General features: G+C 45.0%; 2 protein-coding genes across 4 annotated transcripts in view; both read right to left on the minus strand.

Moving 5' to 3' along the window:
- RB1 (RB transcriptional corepressor 1) overlaps window positions 1–10,429 on the minus strand; it is a 90,024-nt gene extending 79,595 nt beyond the window's left edge. Inside the window, exons 1-3 of one of the 2 annotated variants that reach the window (XM_075421830.1) lie at window positions 10,231–10,429; window positions 7,789–7,927; window positions 4,156–4,273 (exon numbers count right to left, since the gene is read on the minus strand). In XM_075421830.1, the coding sequence (XP_075277945.1) occupies window positions 4,156–4,273; window positions 7,789–7,910 (240 nt within the window). In that variant the 5' untranslated portion in view covers window positions 7,911–7,927; window positions 10,231–10,429. Of the gene's footprint in view, window positions 1–4,155; window positions 4,274–4,382; window positions 4,484–7,788; window positions 7,928–10,230 lie in introns of those variants that run through there. The other variant, XM_075421836.1, reaches the window with a different exon arrangement.
- A 3,104-nt stretch (window positions 10,430–13,533) lies between these two features.
- The window catches only part of ITM2B (integral membrane protein 2B), a 28,999-nt gene continuing 17,816 nt past the window's right edge, over window positions 13,534–24,716 (minus strand). The window contains exons 3-6 of one of the 2 annotated variants that reach the window (XM_075421927.1): window positions 22,112–22,315; window positions 20,030–20,140; window positions 15,484–15,634; window positions 13,534–14,253 (exon numbers count right to left, since the gene is read on the minus strand). In XM_075421927.1, coding sequence (XP_075278042.1) covers window positions 14,165–14,253; window positions 15,484–15,634; window positions 20,030–20,140; window positions 22,112–22,315 — 555 coding nt within the window. In that variant the 3' untranslated portion in view covers window positions 13,534–14,164. Of the gene's footprint in view, window positions 14,254–15,483; window positions 15,635–20,029; window positions 20,141–22,111; window positions 22,319–24,716 lie in introns of both variants that reach the window. The other variant, XM_075421921.1, reaches the window with a different exon arrangement.

The raw sequence follows: 24,716 nt of genomic DNA on the forward strand, positions 1-24,716 counted from the left end.
TGTAAGTCACCAGTTGGAGAGAATTTGAGAATGTAAGATGAGCAATTGGAAACCAATAAAGATGACAAACACCTTCAGATGCTAGAGACTTTCTGATGGGAAAAAAAATTAGGCAGCAATAATGCATTTGCACATCCATGGGGTACATAATAATCACCACTGGCTTGAATTACAACACAGAAACAGATTAGCATAGTATTCTGGGAAAATCTGTGGGCAAAGAAAGTTAAACTAGGAAGGACTGACTTTGCAGACTGCAGATCTTTCATCATCAGTTGTTTTAATAGGGGGTTAGACAGACACTTGATAAAAATTACTCAGGAATTCATGAGTCTAAACAGCTGAGCAGCAGCAGAAGAGCGAGCCACATTTCCCAAGTAGTGCTGTGAACAGCAAACAAAAAATGGAAGCTCCTACCCATGCACCACATACTACTGCAAGTTGGGTTGACGAGGTTGAAGCACACCAGACCCTATGCCTCAAGGTCCTTGGCAGACTCCAATTTCTATCAATTTCCTAAAACATTTCCATTTTCTTTGCAGAAGTTTGGTTCCAATTTAGTCACCATGTCATCTGTTCCTCGTATTGGGTCTTTCCAATATATTAAGCAACAATTCACCCAAGTTTCTTTTTCCTGCTTACATTACCCAATATTCTACTTCAGATTCTCATTTTGTTGTCCTTTACCAAAACAAACAGTAGCAGAACACAACAAGCATTCTGAACTTTTCCTATCAGTATTAGTATGGCTTCCAGGACTTCTCCTAGTCTTTCTTACATCAACAATCACATGCTGCTCAAAGTACATTAGTAATTCTGCTAAGTCTATTGATTCATCACACAGATTTCAGAACAGCTAACAAAAAAAAAAAGACTACAAGAGAAGCAAGCATCAGAGCCAATTCTCTAAGTCAACAACTGTAAGTGCACTAGAGTTGAAGTTAAGACAGTAAAAACTACAGCTCTAAAACAAGTATTTCATTTACTTAGGTAGCTTGACTGGGTAAGCAAGAGAAGTGATAGAAAGAACAACAGTCTCTGTATGACACTAATGCAAAAGCTCTTATTTATAGATACACTTCCACGCTTACAATAAACTTGTGCAGGAGTTCACCAGACAGAAAAAGAATTTAAAAATAAAATATCTTTCTGGTCATGCATCAGGTACCTTCCTTCACACCATACAGCAACAGCGCTGATTCAATGTGACATGCCTGGAACCAGCGTTTGGGGTTTTGTCTCGGAGCTTTCAAGTTATGATGTTATTGCAGAAGAGTCTAGTTAAACTCTGGCTGTCACAGAGGAAAATTTTACCACCATATTTAACAGAGAGTTGTAGTGGCTGGAACAATCTCTTTCCACAGGTCTAGTTTTTCCAGCTACAAGTCAGCCTCAATTTTCCAGAAAGATCATGTAACCATTTCTCTCCTGTCACCTTCCTCCTCCTCCACACCTCTCCCAGGGGTTCAGCTGTTACAAGAACTCCAGGCCCAGCTGTGACAGGGTGCAGCTGTATATCCTTGACTCGCATTGCTGTGGAAACAGCTAAGTTAAGAGAGCACTGTCAGAAAAGCTGCAGTGCAGAACTACGTAACATAAGAAAGGTGAACTTTCATTAGTAGCTCAAAGATTCAAAACAAAAAATACGGATGTGGAAAGGTGTGACATCCTGTAGCAAAAAAAAAGCAGCGAATCAGTCAGTTGTGGTGGTGCCAGTGGCTTCAGCTGGTAATGGCACAGAGGATTCACTCCAGGGAGCAGCGGATACCAACCTTTCTCCTCCCAACTGATGCCTGCCTAACCAGCAAAGACTCTTTAGGTGTCTCACTGAAGTGCAGGCCCTATCACCTAGACTGACAGATCACTACATCCTAGCAATCTTCTGTGTGCATGCGCCAAAAACAATTGCTTTATACTTCTAAGCTGCATATACCTTATTTGCAGAGTCTCTTTGCACATGAGTACATGTACCCTAAGTGACCCAAAAAGGACAGTACTAATAGATGTTTTAACTTTAAGTCACTAAATATTCATCCAGCTAGGATACAGCAGGTGTTCGGACTAGGTCCAAGCCCACATTTGCACCCTGAATCTCTGCCAGTCACCACAGTACCTTATGTCTGACCCACGCCACTTCCTACCCAGCACTACAAGTCCCCTCCACATCCTCAGAGGCTTGACAGGCACAACTCTGAGATCAACCACAAAGAACAAGGCCAGCGTGCCAGGGAAAGCAAGGTTTCAGGTCTTTACGCTCTGTAAATGGCTTGAATGTGGGATCATTAGACACCACCTCTATTTCCATCAGTGGTCTGATGATTTAATCGTCCTCAAGTCAAACCAGCTACAGTGTTAAACAGAAGTGTTCTGGTAGGTATCCGTCTCAGCTGGTGTCCCGCTATTTCCCTTTTTGCTTGAGAACAGAAAGCTGCTACATAAGCAGCTTCTGCTCCAGTTCAGAACTGAACAGGTTAGCACGGAACCACGTCGATTAAAACATACACAGCTGCTGCCTGCAGGACAAACCCTGGGACAGCCTCTCCAACACATTACCTGTACTAGAGGGGAGAAAGGAGAGGGCATTTTAATACAGACTCCTCCTCAGTCCAAGCAACCTGAGCCAGTCACCCTGAGAAGCCCTGCTCCCCATAACAGCAGCTTAATTTGGAAACAGAAGCAGCAATCAGCCAGGCTGTTAACTTGCTTGTCCACACTCAGATGAAGCCTGCACTGGTCTCAGCTAGAAGCAGCAACTCCAGTGCCTGCCAGGTCCCCATGGAGGCACTTGCTTGCCAGCTTCCTCGCTTCAACACCTTGCTGAAACATCAGAACGTCTGTGGTTCAATCCCAGGCCTTTTCCTCAATGTAATGCAGACTTTTTCCTATACATCAAAAGGCTCTTAGCATAGGCCTTAACTGCAACACAACAAATATTAGTTATATGTCTAATGAAGATCTAGTCATTGCCCTCTTCTGAAAAGGTAAAGGGGATCATCTTCAGACACTGAAAAGCAGGGCTGCAAAAATCCTGTGGTGTCTTATCTGGCCACTGCTAGGTAACGATCAGTGAAAAGAAAATTTCAGCTTTAAGTGAAATTTTCAGAATTATACTCAAACCTGCCCTGATTTTTTCGTTCAATACAACTGACTACTCCTGTTTCAGTTACATCGAGGAACCCAGCTATGCTTTTAAGTGTTCCCAAGGAACATCCAGGGCCAGAAATGTATCTGTTACTGAAAGAGCTTACACAGTCTCTCTCCCACACTGTTACTGTGTTGTGTTGCAAAACTCAAATGCATCAAGAGCTGGAATACCCATACCGCTGTTTAAAAACCACAGACAAGAAGGTATTACTAGTGACAGCACAGCTGTCGCAGGTCAGCTCAAGCTGCGGAAGAATAAACTGAAGTTGCAAGAAATACACACATACTTGCCCACGCAGTGGGAATAACACCCCAGCTAGGTATTTTACATCTAATTCAGCTCTGCATAACAAAGCTTTGGTCACGATTTGATTGTATTGTAGCTGTCCTCTGAGACAGCAGTAATACACTGAGAAGAAGGGGGGGGAAAATATCAGTTAAGGGCATAACATTTTAATCTGTTTACACATGCCCAGTGACTAACTTTGAACGGAAATACCTCAACAAGTACGCACAGATTAACTTCATGCAGTAGGAAAAAAAAAAAAAAAAGTTTAACATACAAACATCCCTTCCTCTGCAACGTTCTTCTCCAGACCCTTCCTGCAGCCACGCAAAGGAGGGTGCAGCGGGCAGAAACACACAGAAACACGGAATGAGATGACCTGTACAAAGCTGACTCGGACATATTTGAAATAACTCGCGGTCTGAAGGATGAGCTGATTGCATGGTGTTGTTCTCTACCGCAATTTATCAGTCACCTAAACAGATTCTTCAGTCAATCCCCTTACTGGAAAACGTTCACAAAAAAAGGGAGATATGTAGAAACCTGTTTGTAAGGTTTCTAGATTGTAAGGTTATAACTACACGGCAGCATCCAACTCCAGCCCAACTGCAGTCGGAAAAAACGAAGCCCTGGCTGCGGGGCCCCCGCCCGGTCCCAGCTGGGTGTTTCAGCCGGAGCAGCAGGCAGGCCCCGCAGCAGAGGGCTGGCTGACCACGGCAACTCACCGGAGCTCCATCCGCGGCCGACAACCCCTCGTACGTCTTCCACGCCTTCTCCCTCACGCTCCCCGGCACCTTCAGGGCGTCGCAGAGGGCAACGAAGCCGCCTTCGCCGACCTCCAGCCTAGGGAAAGCGGGAGCCATCACCAGCGGGGGCAGCGGGCGGCGGCGAGGCCCGCACCCCCCCACACCCCGCCCCGCCCCCGGCCCAACCCGGCCCAGCCGGCGCTTACCGAGGGGCGGCGGGGGGCGGCGCGGAGCCGCTGTCGGGGCTGGCGCGCTGGCTACGGGCGGCGGCGGCCGCGCCCGCCCTGCGGGGGAGCTTGGGCGGCATGGCGGCCGTCGGACCGCGCCGTTCCAGCGCCCGCCGCGGGCGGCGATTAACGACGGACCGCCGGTCCGCCGCTCCCCGCCGCCCAAACCGCGGGAAAACTGCGTCACCACCAGCCTCTCTGTCGTCACTTCCGGGCCGGCTGCCGCTCACCCCACCACGCCCGACCGCGCCCCTCGGAGCGTAGACCGGCTCCGCGCTTTCTCGGAACCCGGAAGGAGAAGCTGCCCGCGCCAGCCGCTCGGCCAATGAACGCGCTTCTTTTTCCGCGCTAGCCAATAGGCGCCGGCTCCGCTTCGTGCGCTCCAGGCAACCGCAGCAGAGGGCGCGGCCCGCGGCTCGAGGGCAGCAGTGCCTGAGGCGGCGGGCGGGAGGGCGGCTGGGCCGGGCGGGGTCTCGCCGCCGGCAGGCAGCGGGATGGCCGCCCCGGGCTCGGTTTTGCGGGTGAAGTGAGTCAAAGCTGAGAGCGCAGCAGGAGGAAGAGGAGGGCTGGTATGCGGCTGGCTGAGCTGCAGGTGGCAGGGGGAGACGGGACGTCCCAGTGAGGTGGCCAGCACCGCTCCCTCACGAAATGAGCGCTTGCAGCCTGGGCCTTAGAAGTCCTCCGGGGTCCTTCGGTCACTCCAGAGACCGTAGCCCAGCTGTTTCTGGTATTGCAGGCACTCAACAAGCTGGAGGCAGCCATCACATCTTTTCTATGACATGGGAAGAACCATAGACCCCTATGTGGAAATAAATAACTATACAGATGTAGAGCTGGACAGAAATTACAAATCCTTTATGACCACCTCTCAATCTGACATTCATCCGCATCCTAACTAAAATACTACTTTTAACGCTGTGCATTAGGATTACGTTTAATGCAAGAAACTCTCCAGGCTTTGGGCATCTTCTGGATTTTAAGCCAATGAGATTCAAATTGCTGGTACCCTGATTCACAGATCTTAAAAAAAATCTTCTCTGTTGTCTGCAGTCGTCTATCTGCATTTGGAAGGCAGATCGCTGCTGCAAACGAGAACGTTTGTTTTCAGATTTTTTATGACGACAACTTCTTAGAAAAAGCAAAAATACTTGTATGTAAGAACTCTTACTACGTACATGTATTTGTCATTCATCTGTAAAGCAACTAGTTTTAGTGAGATTGCTGTCAAAGTTCTGGATTAAAAAAAATGAGTACAACTATGGCATGTAAGAAAAATTCAGTAGTATTTTTAAGATTCACACACTTCATTAATTTGCTCAGGCTTTTCCATTATATATTAATTTCTTTAAAACCTGGAGAACAGTTTTTCTGGTTCATAATTACAATTAAACTAATTACAGTAAAGTGAGTACAGAACAAATGGGATTTTTCAGACAAATCAAAGTACATAAACTCCAGATGAAATGTTGCAGACTTGAGTGGGATTTAGCCATTCCTTATTATGTTTCTAGTAAAACTGTGGCAGTAACTTTACCCTGCTTCTAAGCACATTTAAGATACTTCTTGTAATCAGATGACACCAGGTGCTGTGGAAGGCTCCAAGTCTCAGGCTACATGTCGTCTACAGCTGAACTAGGCAGATCTACCAGCTTGGAAAAGTAATCTAAAACCCTAAACCACAGATAAGCCTGTTGCTCTCTCTTCACAACTGGCTTTAAGAGCACAGAAGAATTTAAAATGGAACAAAGTATCTCAGAAAACAGGGTCACAGCCAGCGGAGACCCTCCCAGCTGTCAGCAAGAAGGAAACACGCCCTGATGGGCAGCCTCCCTCACAGCTGCTTTAACATGCTTTTAGAGCCAGGGCCTAGATCACCCAAATGATAGGCAAAGAATTTGTGTTGCTCTCATAACCCCCTGTGCATTAGTGCTTAGGGAACAACACATCTTTTTAAAGGGCTAACAATCAGACTCAGTGTAAATACTAATTTTCTACTTAGTGTGCCAAGCACCCTCTCAAGTCAGATTTTATTTACCTTTTCATCAAGCAAGGCACTTAGGGCTCCCCTCCCTAAGCAGGTACCACCAAAACATAATCTCAGAATGCTTCAGGTTAGAACTGGAGGGCGGAGAAGAGAGGCAGCAGATGAATGAAGCTACCACAACCTTTAATCCTCCACCCCAGAGCCTCAGGTGTAGTATCTACATCTAAACTGCAGTGAGAAGACTTAACAAGTATGTACATACTTCCAAAGAAAGGCACATGCATGTGTAAAACCATATATAAATCGCTGTGCTTTTTTTCCCCCCCCATTGTTAGAGGTACTGATTTGAATGTTTTTGCCCTGTATTTTAAAATGTTTTCTTTTAAATGGAGCCTTTGGGCTTTTGGAATAAAACAGCGAAGAGAAAGAAGAAAAGCAGCTCTTACTGGGGGGGGAAGAAAAAAGGAACGAAAAAAGGAAACACTGCAAGGTCAAAGTATTAATGATAATTTCTCATCTGACCTGACAGTATCTTTATTCTAAACATCTTGCTACAACAGCTTTTAAAGTGTAGGTCATAGACAGATGGCAGTGTGTGATACGTTGCCCAGTCAGGCAGTCCTGACTCATTGTTTCCAGCTGCTAAACGATCTCAAGTAATTTTATTAACTAAATTTTTTTCAGTTAAAACTGTTGCTATCATTTTGTGGTAATTGCCGGTGGGAATAGAAGTCATGCTCTCACTGCAAATGAAACCAAGCCTTTTTATTTTGACTCTTACTGCTCAGATATGATAGAAGCCTGCTAGTCTTTTAGTTTTCATAAAGTATTTGCGATGGGGAAACTTGATTTAAGTGCACCTCAGGCTCTACCAAGACTAGCTGCTTGTTTCTATGTTATCACAGACCTCTACCACTTAAGGTACAATTATAATAAGCTCAGTTCTTCTGGAGATGCATGACAGAAACTTACGCATTCAAACCACTGAACTAGGAGCTTCTGGATAATAGTCCAAGTACTAAGTATTGGCAGGTTTTCTGCTTGATAAAGCCCATAGGCTGTAAAATTCACAGATTATAAAAATGTCTGCCAGAATCACACCCCATTTCCCTGCCTGTAAGAGGCAGAATTAGCCAGGGAAGGAGCATAACCGCTCCCGGCCAGCCTTTTCAGCGCACAGACATCCCTTGCACCGTGCGGCAGCCGCCAGCCCCCTGCCGTCGGTGTCCCCCGGAGCTCAGCTGTCCCTCTCAAAGCCCCAAGACGGGTGCTAATGGGAGCCAGGAGGTGACAAACCTGCCCCACCTCTCTGCAGGCCAGCTCTTCTCCATCTGCTGCCCTGCAGGGCCTAGGCTTTAAGGACTTCTCCAGAGCACCGCCTGGAGCAACAGATGGACTTACGTGATGGTCATGCTTCCGAAGTGCCTCAGGAACGCCATGGCCGTGGTTTGAAGTCCCCAGCGTGGTTTCCACTCCCCAGCATGACCTCCTGTGGTAACGCTGCTTTGCAATGGTACTGGCATCAGCTCTGCCTTTGACACTGGAAATAGTTTACAGGTGTGATGGGGTGAAGCCGGCTGGTTGCACCCCTTGTTGGAGAGCCTGGCCCCCAGTATCACTGTATCCTACATACTCAGTTCAAAATAGGACGGCTAAAAAAAAATTTTTCTGAAAGTTAGTGTTTCTACAGCGATGTAAAATCCATAGGGACCATGACAAACCCAAACACATTTCTCCCTAAACAGAGAGGTATTTGTTAGATATTGCCTCCTCTAACAGTTCAAAGCCTCTCCCTATATTTAATTATTAATAAAAAGAACATTTTCATTCCACGTTTATACACATCCATCACTTGCTCTTCTCAGAGCATTATGTAGTGTGCTGACTGGAGTTTCGGATGCTGCAGTGATGAGTTTAAGGCAGAAATCTCTATCAATAAAGTGTTTGACCAAAGTGCTGGTGGGATCTGAAAGGACACGATGACTGTTGTTGCTGAACGGAGAAACGTCTGCACGTGTATAACACATGTATGCAAAACTTCAGCCCAGGCCATTGCACGGATACTTGTAGTTCTCTCCCTTTGAGATTAGTTTAGAAAGGATTTGTATTGATCAAAGTTTTTAGACTTCAGTGTCACTTTTCTCTCTTTTAACTCAGATAATTCTATTTATTTATAGAAAAATCGTAACTACTTATAATTGTATAGGGACCTTAGACATTGCATGTTTTCTGTCCAGTTCTGGGCTCCCCAGTTCAAGAAAGATGAGGAGCTACTGGAGAGAGTCCAGCGGAGGGCTACGAGGATGGTGAGGGGACTGGAACATCTCTCTTACGAGGAGAGGCTGAGGGAGCTGGGCTTGTTCAGCCTGAAGAAGAGAAAGCTGCAAGGGGACCTAATAAATGCTTACAAATATCTGAAGGGTGGGTGTCAGGAGGACGAGGCCAGACTCTTTTCAGTGGTGCCCAGTGACAGGACAAGGGGCAATGGGCACAAACTGAGGCACAGGAAGTTCCGTCTGAACATGAGGAAGAACTTCTTCCCTCTGAGGGTGACGGAGCCCTGGAACAGGCTGCCCAGGGAGGTTGTGGAGTCTCCTTCTCTGGAGGTATTCAAGACCCGCCTGGACAGGGTCCTGTGCAGCCTGCAGTAGGTGAGCCTGCTTTGATAGCGGGGTTGGACTGGATGACCCACAGAGGTCCCTTCCACCCCCTACCATTCTGTGATTCTGTAATTACAATCATTCACAGTGTGAACATGAGATCTCTGTAAGTGAAAATGGCTGTTGGAGTCGTGTCTGTTTTACAAATTTCTGCTAACATTGAGGACCAGGGTACTAAAAAATAAAATCCCCAAGTGATGCAATTTATCAAATGAAGCCTTAGTGCAAGGGCAATTACATCAGAAAAAACTGATCACTCCCAGTACAGTTTTCTGCGCTTGTGGAAAGTTTCCGGACACTAGCAGAAAGCACGCCTTGGCACGCACAGCGGCATCACGCTGTGTGCTTTGTCATGCAGGTGCCATCCTGCGTGTCCCCAGCAGGCCAAGCGCCTCTGACCCTGGACATGTTCTGCCCCGGGGGTGCGCAGGGCGTCCCGTGCCCTCTCTGCACGGCACTTCCTCTCAGTTGGTACTGCCAGCTGGTAATAAAATCAAGGTCAACAAACAAACAAACCGCAACCCTCTTGTTGCCTGCAACTACACGGCCGCGTTCATGACCCCATTGCAATCCCTCCCTTCCCGTCCTACTCAGTCCCAGGTTCTGCTTCCTCTCTCCGCGTGAGAACGCGTGCTCTGGCACGGGCAACGCCCTGTCCTGCTGCTGGCCGTCTCCCCAGTGAGGATGTTTCCCATGCCCCCTCTTCCAAGATTTCCGAAGCCCACAAGAAGCAGAACACACTCTACTGGAAGTAGTTCTCAGCAATCAAATTAACTTTTAATCGACAACCTGAAAACCAACTGAAAATTGGCAACCGTAGCCTATAGTGAACAGACGGAGGCATTTCTCTGAATTGAATCTCCCTGTAATCTTGCTTTTTTCCTTTTTGTAAGAGTGCACCTAAGATGATGACATTCTTTACCAAGGCACGGCAGTGAAATACCCTAATTAGGTGAAAACACTGGTGTATAGTCTTCCAGCAAAACTCATAGCATGACAACAGCGCTATGGGCTCTGCTGTGGTGTTTCCCCCATAGCAGTAAAATACCCTCCTACAGCCAGAACAAACTGCTAGTAAGAGTACAGCTCTGTTAGTATTTCTACACCACAAGCTTCTGCTAACGGAGCTGTGTCAGACTTCCACCCTCCCACCCAACTCACGCCAACAAAAGCCTGTACCCACCTTTCCAGAGGGCAACTTCTACTCTCAGTTGTTGGCTTTGATAACCCTCTGTTGGCTTCCACGGTACTGATTCAGCTGGAAGCAAGCTTCTTCGAACAAATGAACCCAGCCTGTACTTCTCACGTGTCTGCACACACCGCCTCAAGTAACCCCGCAGCTTCTCCTCGTGCCAGATAACCAAACTCTTGTATCTTCTGTCTTGCAGGTCTTCAGCTTGTTCTGCATGCCACAACTTGCCCTGTGGCTCTTTACTAAAGCTGAAAGGCTTCAGCTAGAGGAGGGAAGACTTGGAGCTTTCATCACGCTTTGCAGCCCAGACCATACACATCGACCAGCGACAACAGCCTTACACGTGCAGAGACCCACTGAGCATCAGAGGCTGTTTGGGAGCGACGGGAACAACACAGCCCCTGCATCAGACAGACACGGTGGCACTTCTTTCATTTTGCTACTTCAGTGACAAAAATGTGGCTGAGCATTAGGGATCATTTTCTTTCTTACAAGGAGTTTTAAAAATATTTGGAAAGATAATAGTCCAATGAGGTCATTTTTATACTAACCCTTCTCTGGCATTCACTGGGCTAGAAATGTGCTTCTCTTTGGTACAGCACGGCTATGTCTGTTTATTATGCTCTTTATTCAACAAATAAAAAAGGAAAAAAGCACAAGCAGCTCCTAGAGCTATTTTTTCCCATGGGTTTTTGTCCCATGCTTCATCAACTTTGTCTACGAGGGCAGAAGGTCCAGCGGGAGCCTTTCCTGCACTCGGTGTTTTAGGTCTTCTTCCCATACAAACTGCCTGGCATTTAGTAAGACATAAGCACATGCTGGGAGCTTTCCCTCAGGGCATGTGAGTTCCTCCCTCTGTTGCCATGTTTACTTTCACTCTATTGATACAAATAAATTTCCTCCTGCCATCCAACAGGCTCACAAGTTATCAGGGATACAGCACGGTCATATACACCCCATCTCTCAGATCAAACCTATTTCTCCCCCCTCTGCCACCCCTTCAGCAGCCCCGTTTGCTGGTGTCTCCATTAAACGACACAACACAGACCACAACAGTTTTTATTGAGTTTTGTTTTGAAAAAAAGTCAAAGACAATGAGAGGCTTGCTTAAAAATTAACAAGTTTAACTTAGGGACAATAGGGACAGTACGCTTATGAGAAGGTTGGAAACATGCTTGGAAGTACGCCAGCACGAAACTCCTGTCATACAGCGTTCCAAAGAACGCACGAGTAACCCCGTCCTGACACACATTTGACCTGTATTGCCAGCACACAATTGGAACATCCTGATAACATCCTGATAACCCTCTGGCAGGGCGGCTGGACGAGATGATCCGCAGAGGTCCCTTCCAGCCCCTGCCATTCTGGGATTCTGTCAGTGTCTGTAGTTAACATTTTCCCAGTGGGTTTTCCAGCTTGCTTACGTCTATACCGAAGTGTAGCTATGTAAACATAGTTTATACATGAGCATCTAACCTGCGTCTGTGTGAGGCCTTATTTGATGTTCACGACGGCCACGCACCATCAAGAATGGATTAAAAAAGTCCAGCTTTCGGAAAGTAACGATTATACTTTTAATTCCATTAATGCACCTACACAAAGACTAAACTGTAAATTAAGCCATATGCAGATGAAGAGAAAAAAATGTATTGTGTATTTAAGAAACTTCCTTCAAAAGATATTATTTTATCTCGATCCAAACATTCACAATAGCAGGAAGCTGGACGATAGCATGTTTACAATCGTGTAAAAGCTCCAAAACCAGTAAAGCATCCTCCCACTATATTAAGAAAATATCCTTTAAAAGATGAAAAATAAGATTAGTCCAAAGCCTCTTGACTGACTGAACCTAAGACAAAAGACTTGGACGCCTATGGTGCATATTATTTAAAAATCAGTTTAAACAGTAATTATTTTGCACGCAAATATGAAAATATTCTTTTAAACATTCCTATTTTCCCGATAAATCAATGCTCAAAATTTGGTCAGAAAGACAAGTCAATCCCCACACTATGGAAGCTTAGAAGTGGATTTCTGGGAAGATTTCCAGTCTTGTTTTTTTCTCTCTCCCCTAATTTTTCTTGTAAGCAGCTTCGAAACAGCAGGTACGATGATACATCTTGTCCTGTGCTCTCCTCCACAGAAGCTGCCACTACAAAGATCCCAGTCATATAAAAAAAATTCCAACTTGCTTTAAGAGTAGCAGTTTTAAGTGCAGACGGCAGGATACGGAATGCTATTCGCGGTGTTTGAGCTAGCTCCAGAGAACGGGCACCGCTCGACGGCACAGGCTGACTGCAGTGCCAGGAAGCTGACCCTGGGGAGAAACAACCCATTCACCAGTGCACACTGGGGGCAAACTGGCTGGAAAGCAGCTCTGCCAAGAAGGACCTGGGTCTCCTCATGGACAACAAACTGACCGTGAGACAGCAGTGGGCCCTTGCAGCAAAGGTGTCCAACAGCCTCCCGGGCTGCGGCAGGAAAAGCATCGCCAGCAGATGAAGGGAGGTGATCCTCCCCTTCGCTCAGCGCTGGTGAGGCACAGCAGGAGGGCTGGGTCTGGTGCTGGGGTCCCCAGCAGAAGAGGGATGTGGGCATACTGGGGCATGGCCAGCAAAGGTCCACGAAGGTGGTTAAGGGATCTGAACATCGGACACATGAGGAGAGGCTGAGAGAGCTGCGACTGCTCAGTCCAGAGCAGAGCAGGATCAGGGGGGTCTTACCACGTGTGTAAATGCCTGACTAGGTGATATCCACAGGTTTCTTTCAAGATGAACAACTCTACAACTAACTTTAAATTTTAGGTTAAATTTAAGGTTGTCCTTTGTGCAGGATGGAAGAGTTGTGAACTGGCTACTCAAGCAGGGAATCTGCACTTCATCTTAGCGATTCACAAGTCAAGAGCTTAACACACTCGTGTAGTGAACGCTGCTGGCTCTCAGCTGGGTCAGCCCGGCTCACGGCACGCTCTGGATCATGTACATCATTTGACAAATAGTCCCGACAGGGACTTCAGACGCTAACAACACGTAAGTCAGCTTTGGATCTCCCCTCTGATTGTAAGTGTTGTGGAAATACCAACCCAGAATTTAAGCAAGCAGTACAGTATCGCTTTTAAATGAGAAAGGAACAGAAAAGCATGCTTCTCCGTTCATATTTAATTTCTCAACCATCACCTATTCTGTTTTATCTTCCTGCTTTTAAAAATAGCACTGCAGGTAAAAAGCATTAATTTTAACTTTAAATCTAACTGTGAACACCCACACTCAGTGAGAGCAAAAGAAAACAGAAGACTTTTAGACAAACAGGTTTATAAGATTTATTTTCCATTGCACATACATGGATTATATACAAGTTAGTAACATAAGTTACTTCTTAATTTTCTAAAAGATTGTTACAGCAAACACTTGCCATTTTGAAACATCAAGTCAGAAATCAATCTAAAAAGGTAAATATGACAATATTTTAAAAACAAAACAAATTGCACTTTGTTAGGGAGAGGCAAATACAGGTTTGTCTATATGCTGTAACAAAGTATATAGCAGGTAATATTACAGTTAGAAGTAGCTCTTGCAGTCCATTTGTACATTAATAATTCTTTTCAGTTTTACTTAATTAAAAACTGGTGGATATTTCAAAGACTTTCTCTTCTTCCTAGTACTCAGCACATGAAATGCACTAGCAACTAAGTCTTTATACAATTGCTATTCAAATATAAGAAGAACACCACACCTGAAAACAAGGAAAAAACTAAAACATATTGATTTTACATGTATCATGAGATGAAAAGTATGGAAGGTGTTCAGCAATAAAGCCCTGTCCACTACTTACATAAAAGAAGATTTTAAAAAATAATCACTGCACACAATATAAAGGGTGGGGTCATACTGTAGCTGTTACGTCTCCCGGAACAGTAACATTCCCCTTACTGCTCACAGATGAGGGTTTCCATAGCAAACCTGTTCTCAAAGTGTCGAATCTTTCGGCAATTGATGGCTTCGCGCTTCTGAATTCCTGTGTGTGTCGGTAAAGAACAACGGAGGGTAAACAGAAGAGGGGATGAGGTACTTCAGAGACATAATAGTTCTACATTTACTGTAAGATGTCTCCCGAAATCAGAACCACCCCTCCTCAACGCCCCTCTCAGAGGAAACACACACCGGCACACTCTCAGATGCAGACAATCAATAAGCAGGCAATGACCCTGAAGGTGTGGTGAACCAAATCGCAGCACTGCTTTGGTTAAAACCAACCCGCCAAAACCCCCCCAGCTACTTCTAACCCAGATTAGTTCCCAGTCTCCCTCTCTGTGCATCTGTAATAAAGCTTGTGGGGACATGAGAGAGGGAACAGCAAAGGAATAAACCGCTATAGGCAAAAAAGAGCGGAACTGGAGAAAGACAGAATTTAACCAAATTTTAGACAAACTAATGCTCACTGCGAACCTATGCCCATCATTTATTACCACAGGATCAACATACTGTATTTTGAATTCGATTTTGCTATAAAGACCTTTTCATTCTTAAACATCATTCTAAATTATTTTTATAAAATGTGTTTCTTTTCCTTCTTTTCCCAAGCACTCAGGTCCAACAATATGACTAAAGCAATTCAACTGCTTCAGTGTGCACTTGCACATCACGTACAGGGTTGTTTTTTTCTTTTTTAAAAAAGGCAAGTCTGAGTAAAATCTGAGTTAAAATTTTAAGGCAGTATTTAGTAGCTTGTCAAGACTCTTCCAAATTATGTTTTCCAAACATTCTCCATGGAGGGGTACTAAGCACTACAGTTCTTCCGTGAAGACAACTCTTACTCACACTTCACCAATGTAAATAGGAAGACATGGACTAATTTATAAATGGCTTTAACGACAAGAGGAACCTGCAATTCTGTACTTGGACTACAGGCCTATGGCTTCTCATATATTAAAGGGCTTTTTGGTTTTGGGGGGATGCAAAAGCATCAATGAGAGCCTGGACCCCAGAAAACATACCCATGCATACAGGCATGTTTGAGCAGCTCCTAGCTCTCTGGGCCCTCAAGCACTTTTGCACAACGAAATGAATTATTTACATACCTCCACAGAAAATATCAGGCGTGCTCAAGCCCACAGAGCTGGCTACTGCAATCAGCAATGCCTGCTTTAATAAGAGTCATTCCTTTCAACACAATCAAGCCTATTTATCGAGCTCAAGCGGCACTGAACTTTCTGCCAACACAAAAGATCGCAAGAGGAACGTTTACCTTTCATGGCTTCTTTGCGCTGCAGTTTATAGGTTTCCTTGCCACGGCAGAGGCGGTAAATAAAGAATCCCAGCTGATCCACATTTTCAATGCGATCAGTAACAATCATCTGTTCATGAATCAAATAGGACTGAGGCAAATATGTTCCAGCCTGTTGAATAAAAATATAACCGCTGTGTCAAAAGCCATCTCTTCAAGGTCTAAGTACACAAGAAACACTTTGCACTGTGTTTCTTTAACAGGGCTGTGACATATCTGCTTGGAGTGCTTTCAAAATATGTATTGCCCACCAAGTTTTATTCTAAATGTGCAAAACATGACCACACTGGACTACAGAAATACATAATGATTATATGGAAGAAGGTCACAGAACTTCCACTGATGCGTATGTCCACCGCTCTCCTGCTACAGTAACATCAGCCTTCTGCAGAGAAGAAATGTTTCCTTCCGCGAGCATCCACTGTCACAGATCAGTCCCGCGCTTCTCATCCAAAGTTTTATCTTCATTAACAACGGCCCGAAAGACCTCAGAGGGAACTACTCCCCAACAGGAGCTGGCAGAAGCATGCTCGACATGGAGCATGCTCCACACACTCTCACTGATGAAGCATGCCAGCTGTGGTACACTCCAGCTACAGGCAACAGAATCACAGAATCAATGCTGGGGTTGGAAGGGACCTCTGGGGATCATCTAGTCCAACCCTCCTGCCAAAGCAGGGTCACCTACTGCAGGCTGCACAGGACCCTGTCCAGGCGGGTCTTGAATATCTCCAGAGAAGGAGACTCCACAACCTCCCTGGGCAGCCTGTTCCAGTGCTCCGTCACCCTCAGAGGGAAGAAGTTCTTCCTCATGTTCAGACAGAACTTCCTGTGCTTCAGTTTGTGCCCGTTGCCCCTTGTCTTGTCGCTGGGCACCACTGAAAAGAGTCTGGCCCCATTCTCCTGACACCCATCCTTGAGATATAAATTATAAGCATCTATAAGGTCCCCTTTCAGCCTTCCCCAGGCTAAACAAGCCCAGCTCCCTCAACCTTTCCTCGCAGGAGAGATGCTCCAGTCCCCTCACCATCCTCGTAGCCCTCTGCTGGACTCTCTCCAGTAGCTCCTCATGTTTTTTTGAACTGGGGAGCCCAGAACTGGACACAGTACTCCAGATGGGGCCTCACTAGGGCAGAGTAGAGGGGGAGCAGAACCTCCCTCGACCTGCTGGCCACACTCTTCTTCATGCACCCCAGGATCCCATTGGCCTTCTTGGCAACAAGGGCACACTGCTAGCTCATGGACAACTTGTCGTCCCCCAGCACTCCCAGGCCACGGGGTTTGGGAAGCCTTGAACTTGCTCACAGCGTGGGTCACAACTCAGGCCAAACACAAGACGAGACCATCTAGCCCCCAAAGTTATTATGGCGACTCCCACGATTGTTTATATGGAAAGGTATTAGAAAGCTGTAGTGGTGTATCAGAGGTTTTAAGGCAATACACTGAAAAAGGAAGAGCCACGTTGACACGCAGAGGCTTCCCAAGCCTTTTCTGGTCCCTTCAGTGTCACTTTGCTGCAGCTGAAATGGCGGAGGAATCTGGCTCTGTGCACACCTCGCTGTGCGCAGCTGAAGATGCACATACTTAGCTGTCAGCCAACTTCCCGATACTGCCACTGGTAAATAATCATCAACCTTTCTGAAATATTACCTCACTTAAGAAATCCTGTTACTGTGACTCTAATCTATGGCGGTAGAAAAGCTGTTGCTTGCTTTCTAAAACAAAATGATCACTTATTATGGAAAAAAATACAGCTTCTATGGTGAAAGTTCACTATATATTTTATTGACAATAAACAACTTGAAATTTCCACTGCAAAACAGGACTGTCTTTCCAGCCCAAGCGACATGTTGAGAAGCAACTCATTAAATGCTATTGTTTTCAGTAAAGAAAGAAAGGACTGTATAAAATTAACTTTAAATTACGAAAATTTTCTTCAGCACGTACTATGAGGAAAACAACAGCAATTTTTTTTCTTTCAATGAGAGCTTGGAAGACTTCATGCTCCCAAATTATCCCACTCATTATTTGGTAATTTAATCACTGTAAATCACTGTATCTTAACCCCCGGTCTCTCTAATTTCAGGAGAGAGTCCCGAGGGAGCTCCAGAGCAGCAGCGGTGCTGAGGCCTCGCGGCTGCCTGCGAGGACAGTCCTGGGCCCGTGCCCTGCGAACTGCGGGACCTCCCGGACCACCACCCGGACCCGGCCTTCTCGGCCCTCCCGGGGCAGTGCCGAGCGCAGGAATCTCCTCTGCTCAGCTGCTGCAGGAGCAGTGACCCAGCACTGGGACCCAAGCGCAGCCAGAAATGTCACCACCATCTTTCAGACACCCTGTGCATCGCATACGGTTAAAATGGGCCAGTTGGCTCCATGATGGAAACAAGGTGGATGAACAAATATAAATATACCTTGTTTCCCACAGAAAGGAGGCCTTTCACTGTCTGCACATTCAAGCAAACTGTATCAATATATAGAAACACGGTTCTTTAGGCTAAAATGATGGCTTTTTTAAAAAAAAAAACAAAACAGCCCAGAGCACCTCTGTTTTCATAAAATGCCCTCTGCCATGTATTCAGAGCTCATTTTAATGAAACGGGCACTTTAATTTCATACATTTTTTTTTTTCCTAGTGCAGCCAGTGTGACTGCAGGACAGTGGACAGAAATGTACTCACTTTGTGCATCTGCAGAACAGTTTACCAAATTTCAGTTACAAAACGTGTAGCCTGATTTTCTGAGACATCAAATGCCCACAGCTTTTTGTTAATACAATGAGAATGAAACAGATGTCTCGTAAAATTAGGACACTCACTGTTGGGGACAATGATCAAAACAGTTTGCTTTTGCACAGATTTTCAACAAGATGTGTGATGCCTGGTTATCCTCTTACTTGTAAACCAAGCATATTTGATTTAGTACTAATGACAAACTAGGAAATTAACAGACTCAAACAGTGGAATTTATGTGAACTAAAAATGGAAACAAACAGCATACACAAAAGCAAAATATATGGGGTCACTGTGTTTTGCAGACACCACCTCATCCTTATGCACAGGAAATGAAAGAGTGGTTAAATAGCCTGTCTCAAAACAGGCAGCAAAAAAGCAGCAGAGGACTTCCTCATGAACTCATTTTTCACACGAAATTTATTTATATACATGAACCACTCAGACGTGGCTAAAATGGTTCCTGGAGTCCTATTTCCAAAGCCTTGTTTGACAGGTGCAAACTCCTAGCTGGTATCAACAATTCTGAAGTTTTTCAAAAGCCCAGCAAAATAAAATTCAAAACATTCTCCCTAAAATCTTAAGACACAAGTTAGCTTATCAGCTCTCTTCCCTGCTCGGAGTGTTTTGCTGTCCTGTAAAGAAATCAGAAGGCTGAAAAACAAGGTAAATACTATTTAAATCTGCACTAAAAGCATACATATGTAGGAGTTAAAGAAAAAGATAAAGATTGTTTGTATTAAATTACTATGAGACTCCCATTAGATGATCTACTTTGGCCTCCTCAATTTCACAGGCCATTACATTTCACCCAGTTACTACTACTAACAGAACAGCATGTCCCCGTGGTGGAGAGAAGCCAGCCAGCACCAGCACCATGGGCCTGGCAGTAGTGTTCAATTATCAAATCCCGCAGGGAAGCGATCAGGAGCTCCCACGACATGATACTGAAAACTCATGTTGGGTTGTTCAGCGATTGTGGTATCTCAGTCCTTTCCAGGGTCCTTGTTTTTAAGGGCATTGAATCTTGTTCTGAAGGTCTGGTGCCCACAAAATCAGGAATCTGGCCACACTAACACCCCTCCTGCTGAAATGTGCTTTGCTAATCATACAGTGCAAATCCTGATCACTCCTACAGAACCTCCCTGGAAATAGGAAGATGCATCTTAAGGCTGCTGGAAGCTGCCTCGTGAACTCGCATCCAGTGCTAGTCCATCACACCCAGTGCCACATCTAATTTCCCTGGGCACGCACAGCCGATCCAACACACCTCACATACATCACCCTCAAGCCACTGGATCAGTTCCAAGCAGGGGCCAGCCCCAGGGACCTACGCTTTAAACAATGCCCGTGTTAAAAGGATTTCCAAGTATATCTACTTTAAGCCTCTCAGCCAACCAGTCCTAGTCCAGCACATACATGCTTTAGAGCAACTTTAGTCACAATGGATTATAAGTCAAAAAACCACATAGACTACTATCCAAGAGTAGGTACACCATATCTACACTGTTTTGTCAATCAAATTTATAGCTTCAAAGAATGAAATCAGGTTTGTTTGCCTTCCTCTCAATTAACAATTCCTTCATGATTGTAGTTAATTAACTACGAAGGTTATAGACTTTCTTCCGTCTCTGCAAAGATCTCTAGTGATCAGTTAACTAACACATGTGCCTTGTGTGAACGTCAGAGTTCTGGGGAAAACAAGAAAAAAAAAAAAAAAAAGAAAAAATTATCCACTTTCCCTGTCTTAAGAACAAATTACTTATGATTTAACCATACCTTGATGTTGATGAGCAGCTCCAGGAAATTTTTTGGCGGCATAACAACTGAAGTGTTCAGCGGAATCACATAGCACTTATCCAGGCTAAGGTCAAGATAGGCAGTGAGTCTCTGTTGAGGAAATACTTATTTTAGTCAAAATCACGAGAACATCAGACTTTCCTAAACTGTTACTGCCTCGTGTTGTTCTTCAAATTATTGTTTTGTTCAACATAAAGTCTGTCCAACAAACTCCAGCTTGAGGGTAGGTAAACGCAGAAACAAAAAGCCGTCTTGATGAGAGTTTAAATCTGTGACAGGGATTTGTGCAAGGCAGCAGGCGATAAGTAGCTCAAATGCACTACAGTAATGAAATTACAAAGGTGTATCTGAGCTGTCAGGGAATCAAGTACAGTATTCATTTATTTCTAGTGCCTGCATTTTAAAACAACAGGGCAAAAACCTTGCTCCCGTCTCCATGCTTTTGTATTTTGTTATAGTGTAAAGGGGAAAAGCTGCTGGTACGAACAAAATATAGAAGGAAAAAAATCCTTTTGTTTTCAAAAATATTACTGACTTGAAGTGTTAATGATTATTCACAGCCAAATTGTTATCTTTATAGTACCTGAACTGCAATATTTGCCATTATTTGATAAAAACAGAGATATAAAAGCCCAGGGAATTATCCCGATGAATCCTATGGCTCTGTTCACTGAGCCATGCGTTACTGCATCTGTTCTTGCTAAAGAAGACATTCTCTCGAGCTGCTGAAAGCTCTAAGGTTGCAGACATATATCAAATACAGAGCACCAAGAGCCCAACAGTTAAAATAGTACCAGGACAGCAATCATCGGTGCAAATAATCTCATTACATGGGAGTAAGTGCTGTGCCTACGGCAAATGATCCTTGCACTTACCTTTAGAGCAAAGTATTTAACCCGTTAAATCAAAAAGTAAATTTCTAATATTATATTGTTCCTATTCACTTCTTACATACTGCCTTTTTTTCCTGGTTTTCCCTCTTCAGAGGCTTTGCTCTAACTCTTACCAGAAGCTCCCTAAATATATTCAGGAATATTTTTAAATGACATAGCTCAAGCAAGCAACGTTTTCTCCAAAATCTGGTTATGAATATTTGATAGATAGCACTCATTTTGCCTAGGAAACTTGAAACTCTGAAGTTTGCATAAAAAAATAGGACGCTTCCCTATTCTTTTTCAGCCTTGCTTAAAAAAAGCTGTTCAGTGAAGTGTTCAAATGTTCACAGAAATTTAACTTCCTGAAAACCAGCTGTAGAACACTTCATCGCTATGAGACAGCTTCAACCAGGATGACAGAGGAAAAAAAAGGCTTCTAATTGTTTTACAGCTATCATTAATACCGAGAGCTGTAAGCCTGTCGACTGCCTTAGCAAAAACATGCTACCACAATTCCTACCAATCGAAGTTGTTTCTACAAAAAAGGAAGAAACAGCTAAAACTGCTTCGAAACCCCGGTTCAGTGCCTTTAGGAATCCCAATAGCCTGTGGCGCACAAGGAAAATTCGGCTTCTGCTAGGCTTCCTATGGCATCTGGAAAAGCAGCTCCCTTCCACGGTCAGTCAGCTGGCTGCCTCCCTCCCTTTCTGCTGCTGCCTTGGGGTTTCTGAGCCACGCTAGGAGAGCACCTCTGGGGGTGACGTCAGACGCGATCTGCCCCCCGCAAGCTGAGGCCAAAGCTACGACAGCCCTATCTAAACGTCCCTCGGCACCACAACAGTCGGTCAAATTCTGTCTTGGTGGGCTTAGCACCACAAGAACTATATTCTCTTTACTTCCTCATACTAACGGAAGGAAACAGCTCTAAGAGTTTTCCCTTTCTAAAAACAGGAACCGTATTTGCAAATGGTGGTTTACAAACTACCTCGTGATGCCTGTATAACGCTGTACTTTGTGTGCCCTGTTAATAATTGCTTGCAGCCTGCTGCTGATCACAACATTTCTGCTGCCTCCTCCACCCTCCGCTGTTCCCCACCACAATAATTGGGGAGTACGTTTATCACAATGACTGCGGGGGAACATTTTTCAAGTTTTAAATGCTTTCAACTTCAGAAATATTTCTTACCCGGTGGAAGTCATGGACGATATCAGCAGGATCGCTATCAGCAAACTCAGGGACTGGCACACTGATAAACTCAACATCTTCCTCCTCCAGGATCTGAATATTTTGCTCAATCGTGTGGTAGCGAGCACTCTGAGCCTCTGCCCCAGGCTCAGGTAAACTTAAGCCATCTTCAATGTACTTTATTCCACAGAAATACACACCACCCTGCTAAAAACAGGAAACAACCCAGCAACAAACACATCAGTAGACTTTTTAGAAGTTTAAAACTAATATTCTCAAAGCACTGCAGAGAAGAAAAACTTGTCAGACTAGCTGAAATGTTTTCCCTTTGGTTGATTCGTACACCGAAGCAGGAGCCAGTAGCTATCTACAACAGGACCACGGGTAAAACCTTGATTTTTCTGAACCCAGAGGGAGTCCTTCCCTTGAATTCAAAGGGAAACAGGATCCCAAAGGCAGGGTCTTAAAATCTAGTCTTCTGTTTTGCGTCCATTATCTGTGGCACATTGCCTCTTATTTTTAGAAAGATAACAAAGTTCCTACATGCATATTATTATTATTAAATTATGATTTAACTGCATTCAGTAATTGTAATTCAAGGCATTGAAACTGGTCACCCAAATCACTTTCAAAAACCAAGTCTTGACTCTGAATTTGGTCCTGCTTGCAGTAGGCAGTTGAACCAGAGGACTTCAAGAGTTTCCTGCCAACCTCAATTATTACGTGAAGTTCTTTAGTTTTGCAAGGCTTCAGAATTTTTGAAAGTCAGTTTCTAAAATAAATTATTTTTTTGTTTTGAACCATTTTCACAGACAAAAATGTAATGGAAAGAAACTAAAACAACCAATTTGTGTCCTTCTGTCACGGTACACATGGCAGGTTACCTAAGTGTAAAATAAACTCCTGAATCAGAGGAAGTCATATACCAAAATTATAGGCCAGACAGTTTTAGAAACATACAACTTACACATATGCACACGCCACCAATTTAAAGTTTTACACTGCAAACATGTCTTGAGTGCAATATTAACTCAATTCCTGTATGTGTCCTTCAACCCAGATCTGACTTGTGAACAAGTGCCACAGGTTTGAATCAAGCGGCACTTCCAATTTCTGCTACCTGGCGTGTGAAAGGTGGAGCCCTGCGGTGCTAAGCACGGGGGAAACACGCGTTAGTAATGCAGCAGGCCCTCAGCTCCCCTCTCCTTGTTAATCCACCAAGATACACAATGCTGTTTAAGCATCGTTTGGAACACTACAGGTCTCCTCTAAATTAGGTTAATGTGACAGCCAAAGAGACTATAAACTGCAAGTTCAGCTAGAATGTCTCATGTTTAATCACTTTGCCTTCCACATTAGCAGCTACTAAAATGGGGAAAAAATAATCCTGTTAGCAGGGACAAGAACACAGAATTTCTACCTTATAATTATGTGCACCAACCAGTGGGCTAAAGGACTTCATGTTTTGCTTATACTCTCCCTTTCTGACCCTGTGAATCTTGCAGCCCCCGCAGCTTCTGAAGGAGGGTGAGTGTGCTCGCACCACTTGAGCAACAGCGCAGCACATCCAGCACTGCCCAGTGACAATTCCCCCCGAAGGAAGATAATATTTAACTCTGCTCTCCCACATTTCAGGTAAATGCATGACTTCCCTGGCACTACTCCCTTCACAGGGATCCTCATGCAGTGGTGCCATTTGTTGAAGACTGAAAATACACTTTGTCAGAGGTCTAATCTTGTCAGCGTGGACTAGACTTCACAAAATCACAGAATGGCAGGGGTTGGAAGGGACCTCTGGGGATCATCTAGTCCAACCCCGCTATCAAAGCAGGCTCACCTACAGCAGGCTGCACAGGACGTTGTCCAGGTGGGTCTTGAATATCTCCAGAGAAGGAGACTCCACAACCTCCCTGGGCAGCCTGTTCCAGTGCTCCGTCACCCTCAGAGGGAAGAAGTTCTTCCTCATGTTCAGACGGAACTTCCTATGCTTCCGTTTGTGCCCGTTGCCCCTTGTCCTGTCACTGGGCACCACTGAAAAGAGTCTGGCCTCGTCCTCCTGACACCCACCCTTGAGACATTTATAGGCATTTATTAGGTCCCCTCTCAGCTTCCTCCAGGCTAAACAAGCCCAGCTCCCTCAGCCTTTCCTCACAGGAGAGATGCTCCAGTCCCCTCACCATCCTCGTAGCCCTCTGCTGGACTCTCTCCAGTAGCTCCTCATGTTTTTTTAACTAGGGAGCCCAGAACTGGACACAGTACTCCAGACAGGGTCTCACTAGGGCAGAGTAGAGGGGGACAGAGCACATAGACCTGACAGAGCATGCATAACGACACTGATTGTGCTTCTCCTCAGTCCCCTGCAGGGCCCGTATTTCTTACCCCTGTGGAGGCTAGGAAGGAGGAGAGTCACTGCATTGCTTTGATAAGCAGTTCCTTTCCTGTGCATTAGCAGTACCACATGCATCTAGGAAGCCTGGGGTCAAACAAGGAGGCTTTCAAGGGGTTAATCCACCTCCAGTATTCAGCACTGCGAAACAGGAGAGAGAGCAGGTGAAAATCTGGGACACCACTGGCGTTCCTAAACCCAAGTCCTATTTAGATATAA

This window comes from Opisthocomus hoazin, chromosome 1 (assembly GCF_030867145.1).
Source record: "Opisthocomus hoazin isolate bOpiHoa1 chromosome 1, bOpiHoa1.hap1, whole genome shotgun sequence".
Classification (NCBI taxonomy): domain Eukaryota; kingdom Metazoa; phylum Chordata; class Aves; order Opisthocomiformes; family Opisthocomidae; genus Opisthocomus; species Opisthocomus hoazin.